The sequence below is a fragment of the Dipodomys spectabilis genome, unplaced genomic scaffold (genome assembly GCF_019054845.1).
Source record: "Dipodomys spectabilis isolate Male_0828 unplaced genomic scaffold, ASM1905484v1 ptg000188l, whole genome shotgun sequence".
NCBI classification, from domain to species: Eukaryota; Metazoa; Chordata; class Mammalia; order Rodentia; family Heteromyidae; genus Dipodomys; species Dipodomys spectabilis.
Genome location: NW_024870865.1, coordinates 2,796,874 through 2,804,322, shown reverse-complemented (window position 1 = coordinate 2,804,322; position 7,449 = coordinate 2,796,874). Strand labels below are relative to the sequence as shown.

At 48.1% G+C, this 7,449-nt stretch overlaps 1 protein-coding gene across 2 annotated transcripts in view; it reads right to left on the bottom strand.

The window, feature by feature from the left end:
• Positions 1-3,826: 3,826 nt before the first annotated feature.
• The window catches only part of Kif1b (kinesin family member 1B), a 152,246-nt gene continuing 148,623 nt past the window's right edge, over positions 3,827-7,449 (bottom strand). For both annotated transcript variants that reach the window (XM_042695678.1, XM_042695675.1), the window contains one exon: positions 3,827-7,066. In XM_042695678.1, coding sequence (XP_042551612.1) covers positions 7,024-7,066 — 43 coding nt within the window. In that variant the 3' untranslated portion in view covers positions 3,827-7,023. The remainder of the gene's footprint in view (positions 7,067-7,449) is intronic.

Below are 7,449 nucleotides of genomic sequence, written 5' to 3'. Positions count from 1 at the left end.
GGCACTGGTGGCTCATGCTTATAATCCTAGCTACTCAGGAGGCTGAGATCTGAGGATCATGGTTCAAAGCCAGCCTGGGCAGGAAAAGTCCATGAGACTCTTATCTCCAATAAACCACCAAAAAACCAGAAGTAGCGCTGTGGCTCAAGTGGTAGAGCGCTAGCCTGGAGCTGAAGAGCTGAGGGACAGCGCCCAGGCCCAGAGTTCAAGCCCTATGACTGACAATAAATAAATATATAAATAAACAAACTAGCCAAGACTGGTGTCTCATGCCTGTAAACCTAGCTACTCAGCAGGCTGAGATCTGAGGATCAGGAGTTGAAGCTAGCCTGGGCAGGAATGTTTAAGAGGCTTATCTCCAATTAACCAGCAAAAAGCCAGACATAGCCAGGTGCTGGTGGTGCTGTGGCTTAAGTGGGAGAGTGCTTACCTTGAGCAGGAGAGCTGAGGGACAGCACCCAGGCCCAGAGTTCAAGCCCCATGACAAAATAACAATAATAATAATAATAATAAAAAGTCCAAAGTAGAGGTATGGCTTAAATAGATAGAGCTCCAGCCCTGAGTGAAAAAGCTAAGGGACAGCACTTAGGCCCTTAGATCCAGACATTGTACAAACCAAAAATAAAATTTTAATCTGATGGATTTTTCGGCCAGAATCCTTAGTTCTCAGCCTCCTGAGTAGCTAGGGTTACAAGCAGGCATGCTTGTAATCTCACTGGTGTGAGACCCTTTGTGCCTAAGACTTTCCTTTATCTTTGCAGGGCTGGGGATCAAGCCCATGCCTTATCCATTGCTAGGTAAGAACCCTACCCAGTCCTAGTTTTGTAGTAAGGGCGTTTTGAACTCAGGGCCTTGCACTTGGTAAGCAGGTGCTCTACCACCTGAACCAAGCCCTCACCTCCAGCCCTTGGGCTCCAGGCAGGGTCTCCTGCCTCTGCCAGCCTTGCACCCCTCCCCAAGCTCTCAGATCCTTCTCTTGAGTTTACCAGGGCGGAGCTGGGTCTGCTGGCTTTGCCCAGAGACATGAGGCAGCATGCAGTAATAGATTCTATACTGGGAGGTTCCACCATGGCCATCTCTCTCATAGCCTGGATTTGGCACTTCAGCCTCACAGCAATGAGATGCACGATGGGAAACCAGAAAAATACCGTGCCCCCCAGCCTGCCTTGTCCCTACCAGGTGGGAGAGTGAACAATCAGCTACAGGCAAGACCAGAAAAGCTCAATATCCTGAGACACCATCCTGCAGCTAGAACCCAGGGCTTGAGTGCTGTCCCTGAGCTTTTTTAATGCTCAAAACTAGCACTCTACCACTTGAGCCACTTCCAGATATTTGGTGGTTAATTGGAGATAAGTCTCCCATACTTTCCTGTCCAGGCTGGTTTTTGAACTTTGATCCTCAGAGCTCAGCTTTCTGAGTAGCTAGGATTACAGGGGTGAGCCACCAGTGCCTGGTCAGACAACATCCTTTATCCTGATAAGGACAAAAAGAAACAAAACCCCTCAGAGCCAGTTAGGAGCAGAAGTGAACTTTGACCTTCCGATGTTAGCCAGGCCTTCTCTCCCCACTAGGGTCAGAAGGGAATCTGGTGGAGACTCATACTACTTGTTTTCCCAGCAGAACTGGTGGATACTGTACATAGTGCTTAGTAGACTTTAAATGGAGTTAACTTTTTGTGAGTAGTTTTGACGTGCCAACAACTGCTTGTAGAAATTCTGCCTCCAGAGAGCACCTTGGTGACAGGTAGACTTTTCAGCTTTGTGGCAACTACATGCTCTTCCTGTGGGCTCTTCCCAAGAAAGCCTGCACTCAGATGCTGTTGCTGGAGCAAGTTGATTGCTCTGGTCTGAGATTTAGCAAGAGAGGAATTCTGCTGAGTCAAAGTGACAAGACATCTGTACTTCCTGAATCCACCAAGAACGGTCACTCTTTATGAGAAGTTTGGCTAGCAATCAAACATCCATTTTTCTCTCTCTCTTACATTACATGCTACATCAACTTGCCATTTCTCTGTTAGGGAATTAACAGGGGAAAAACAAAACAAAACAAAAACACCTGCTTCCCAGAGAACTGTTACAAAGCCATAGCAAAGATGTATTCCCCTGGGTTGGAAAGCGCTTGTGAGCCAGGGAGTCACATGGAACAGACCTGCAGTTCTTAGAAAATCCACCAATGCAGCCAGGTACCCATGGCTCACACCTGTAATCCTAGCTGCTCAGGAGGCTGAAATCTCAGGATGGCAGTTCGAAGGCAACCCCAGCAGGAAAATCTATGAGACTCATCTAAAGTACTCAGAAAAAGCGAGGCGTGGCACTAGCCTTTATTATATCTGCCCAGGAACTTCAAAAGAAACTTATATAAGATCGATTTCAGGGTTAATTAACCAGTTCAAAATGGAAGTCCATCATAGTTTAGGGAAAGCACAGCCTGATGTAACCTCTAACGCCTAGCTTTTTTTTTTTTTTGGTGCCAGCACTGGAGCTTTAACTCAGAGTCTGGACTTTGTCCCTTAGGTTTTGCATTCAAGGCTGGTGCTCTACCACTTGAGCCACACTTCCATTTTCAGTTTTTTTTGGTGGTTGGTTGGAGAAAAGTCTCATAGACTTTCCTGCCCAGTCCAGCTTTGAAACCTCAGTCTTCAGATCTCATCCTCTGAGAAGTTAGTGATACCACTGATGTTACCAGTTTAATGAATGCTTTCCCTCTTTCCCTTTGTGGAATGGGGGCTAGCTGTGGGATGGGGGCTACCGGTGCATGCGCACTTGCTGTCTCCTGTGGAATCCTCAGCACCCCGACAGCACACCAGGCAGAACAGCACCCCAATACCCACTGGACATACTGACACAGAGTCATGGATGCAGCTGGGCCAGAGACATGGAGAGATTTTCCTACTACTACCTCCGATGCCCCAGAGGTGAGTGCCATGACCCCCAGCGGCTCCTTGCTTCTTGCTGGGTGCAGATTCCCAGGACAGTGCAGATTCTGCTCTCAGTGGGAGCTTGTTAAATTAAGCTGACACATTGCAATTTTAAAACCATGGCCTTGGGCTGGGAATGTGGCTTGGTGGTAGAGTAGGAATAAAAGCACGTGGCGAGCCTTTGGATGCACTGGTTGTACCTTTATTATTTTTACCTCGTTCACTAATAGTTCCGTGGTGCAAGGTTACCATACACACAGTTAGATAATGTCTGCATTGCACATCTAAGGCTATACAGCAAAAGAATCAGAATTAGTACAAATACAAGAACTGTATTTACATTCTGTATTATACTCAAGCTCCAAACATCAGATAATATTTACAAAATAAAACATGAAAATGAAAATCCAAAATTAATAATGTACATTGTTGCGAATGTGCTCAACTCCTTCACTGGGGAGAGATCAGTTTGCAAAGTCTTGGTTCAAAAAGGCCACTTATGCGTCATGGACTTTGTCACAGAGCATGAGAATGGAGACAGAGGCTGCGATGTCAACACACAAGTGCTTTCGGGCCGGACGCCTCACTATGGAGAGGCTGGTGGATTCCTCAGGTAAACTGATGTCAGAACACTTAGCATGGAAAAAAAAAAAGTGGACGGGAAGACATGAGAAGCCACACACCCCGGCCAGCCGCCACGTGTGAGTGTGTCCTTTTACAGCATTGGTGACCAAACCCAGGGCAGGGCGGCACACATCAAAGGCAAGTGGGCCTCCTCTGAGCTGCATCTCCAGCCCCTGGCTGTGAGCTGTTAGCATGAGTTCTGCATCAACTCTAAATGATTTCCTTTAAGCAATTAGGGAGGGGGGGAGGGGTTGGGGGGGAGGGGCGGCTTTCTTAAAGGTTTTAGAATAGGGTTCAAACATTCAGTTCATAAATGGCCTTTTGAACAGCAGCAGCAAATAACCTCAAGCTGCCGAGCTCTGGCAGGTGTGGCGCCCGCTGGCCACGGTGGATGGCGGCAGTGCACACAGCAGAGTCCTGGCCAGTACATCTTGCATGCCACCTAGAGCAGTCAGCAGCTTTAGTCCTTTCTTCTTAAGGAGCAAATTAACAATCACATTTCAAAAGGGAACCCAAAGGAAAGGTGAAAGACCCACAACACACAAGCAACAACCCCAGTGAAGAGCCCCAGAAGAGCCGAGCAGAGCGCAGTGCCCAGCGGGCGTGCGGAACGAGTCCCGGTAGGGGTGCGAGAGAGAATCCTTCTCTTCCAGTCCATGTGCAATTCATTACAGCTATATAAATATACAAATACCTTACAAAATTAAATATCCCTGTAAATCAGACGAGAAGCAGCAGGCAACAAAGCCCATGCTTTGAGATATGTGCCAGAAGTCATTACATCTTTAGATCCTGAAGACCCTTTCCCCTGGGAGCAGCTGTGTAAAATCTATGCAGGGAGCAGGGGTGAACAATCAGCCATCGTGGTTTCTTGGTTGCTTAGTGGCTTCTTGTTGGGGAAGCGCTCTCCTCACATGAACAAGACCCTTGGTTAAGGACCTGCCGTGGAGCCCACTGGAAAGTGGCCACGCAGCGCCAGAGGAAGCCCCATGGTGCTCCTGACCGGCAGTGCGGGGCTGCCTGGCCCCGCCCAGCCTGGGCCTGAGAGCTGGCTGACTCCCAGGTGGCCCCGCGCAGGCGCGTCTGAGCACTGGAGTGGTGGCAACTGTGAGGCCCTATTCTGGTTTGGTCAGAGAAAGGAGGATGGGAAGTGAAGAGAGGAGGCAGTAATTAGCACTGTTTTCTGTAATTTGCATAATTCTTTTGGCTGTTTGTTCAGAGGACTGTTTTACTGCTTCCCTGAAAGGGTTCTGAACGTTCCTGCCATCGTGGCTGTAGCAAAGGAGTCACGTAGCTGCTGGCTCCTCACATTTTGGAGCAGAAATGGACAGCTGGAAACATCAACACTCCCCCCGCCCCAAAATGGCCTGAGTTCCAATGTGGAAATGGGCTCCTAGAAGAAGAGGGGTTCCACAAGGGCTGTGTGCACCCACGGGCCGCAGCAGAGGCTGGGACGGTGGAGTTTACCCGCTTCCTCCTCGTCTGCAACAGCTCATGCCAACTTCTGACACTTCAAAAGCAAAGACTTTCCAAACCAGTTTTGTGTTAAAAACAAAAAACAAACCCTGAGCGATCAGATCAGCGCATCGCTGGGTTCCGCGCTCCCTCAGGCTCCGCCTCCTGTCTCGGCCAGGACCCTTCCTCCCACAATGCCTCAGGTTCTACTTCATCTTCATTTCCCTGAAGTTAGTTCCAGGCTAGGAAGCTGTCTCTAAGCACAGACAGACCCAGTGGGATGCCAGTATATACCAGGAGGCTTACTGTATCCAGCAGATAACCAAGAGACTCCTAAATACATTACAAATCTCATCTATGCTTAGGAAACAAATAACATTACAGTTAGTGACTATATTCTAAGGAGAGGAAGGAAGTTTGGGAGTTTCTGTTGATTACTTCTCAGATAAAAAGGCCGATTTCCACCTTTCCTTCCCTAAGCTCTCCTTCTTTCTCAGGGCAAGATAAACTTTCACAAGCCAGCCCCGCCATCTCTGGAGGTGGGTGCTGACAGACTGCTCTGCAGATGTGTGCGAGCCCACCACCGGGGACCTGAGTGAGCAGATGCTTTTCTGGATGCCTGAGCCATGATGAAAAGCTGGGCAAGGGAGTAAAGAAGGCCCGGAACAGCCCCAAGTCACTGGCAAAGCAACTCAAGTTGCTGAGCCTCCTGTCCCCAATCAGTTCTGCAAAATATTCTGGCATTAAACCAAGAGCGTTATGTTCTAGGATGGTCCCTGGCTTCCAGAAGCCAAGGGAGGCTCTGCAGGGAGTAAGTTCCCTCATTCCTGCTCCAAAGGTAGCTCCACATTGCGTGGAGGGAACATAACCGCAGAGGGGAGACAGCAGGGCTGGGCAATGTAATTATTTGTCCGCAAGTGTCTTTTGTTTTGCTTGGAGTGGTAGTGGGGGTTGGTCTTAATCCTGGTTGACAAGCATCGTTGGAAATGGCCAATGTTACACCGAGAGCTAGGTTTCCTTAATCAAAGCAAACTACTAACAGTCACATTTCACAGTCAGCACTGTCATAATTACTGCGTCAATAGTGACGGAGTTTATAACCAGCAAGTGAAAGGCACCCCCTTGTGGGGTCTGTGTGCATGACATGGTACCAACTCCAAACTACCACCAGCATCAGGAGATGCAAGGCTCCTCTTCTGCAGGGCCCCTGCTGCAGGGAACTGCAGGCATTCCTGATGCTGCCCTCACCCACCTCTACACCCTACCCTCTAAACCCCACTGCAGCATCTCCAGCCATCGTTTCCTGACAAGCCCAAAGTAGCCACTGTCCCAGGCCCACAGTAAAGGCTTCTCAGTCTTTCCCTCTAGGAGAATCCAGAACCATGCACTAAACAAGCCCTAATGTTGACTCTGAATCTAATTGATGCATTCTTGAGCTCACCATAGCTTTCTCCCTGAATACAAATGCAGGGATTAGCAAAGGCAAACAGAAGAGGGGAAAAAAGGTAAGCTTTTCCTTTGGGATCTAATAATAAGGCCAGATGTCTCCTTACTTCACTTTCTAAGCCACCCAGGAAAAATTAAACTGGTATTAAAAACAGTCCAAAGAAAAAGGTTATCCTGAAAAACAGACAGAGGTATCCAAAGACAACAGTCCGACAGCAGCAGAGGTCACAATGGAGATCTAGTGTACAAAAGGAAGCCAAAGTACATGAAAAAATAAATTGGAGATTTGCTGGATCCTCTCAGGGTGCATGTGTGTGTGCATTGTGTGTGTGTGTGTTAGCCTTTTTTTTCCTTTTGTTAGGCCACATGCTACTAACAAGATTCTCAGCATAAGAAAAAGAAGAGTACAGAGCCATGAAGATGGGGCACAGGAGAGCTAGAGAAAGTGTTGAACGACGGCGGGGGGGAAAGTAGTTAAGCCACAGGATTACATACAAGAGTAACCGTTAGGAATCACAAGGAAAATGAGAGGTAACACTTTCTTTATCTCTTGAAGGCGAGTGAGGGCTCAGTAGAGTTGCTTAGTATTTCAGTTGGCTTGGGCATCTTCGAGAAAGTTTTGACCTGTGGGACAAAGGAGAATCGAGATGGAAAAATGATGCAGGTGTCTCTCCGCACAAGTATTATTCCCTATGGCATTGCAGGCCCAGGCCTGTAGGCTCCTGAACAAACCAGTGGGCTCAGCTGTGGACTTCCTCATTCTGGGTAATGAGTAATCCTGTCACACAGCCCTTCAAGGATCTGTAGCTGAACGGGGAAGTCTATTGAGGTCCTCACAATCTTCCCTTTCCTCAGTGTTCTGGACCACCTTCAGACCTCAGAATTGAAAAACAAAGGCGATTCGTAGGTGAAAATATGACCAGAGACTCTTCAGTGACTCAGGACATAAGATTTTATCTTTTCTTTTCTTTTTTTTTTGTGATGGTCCTGGGGCTTCAACTCGGGGC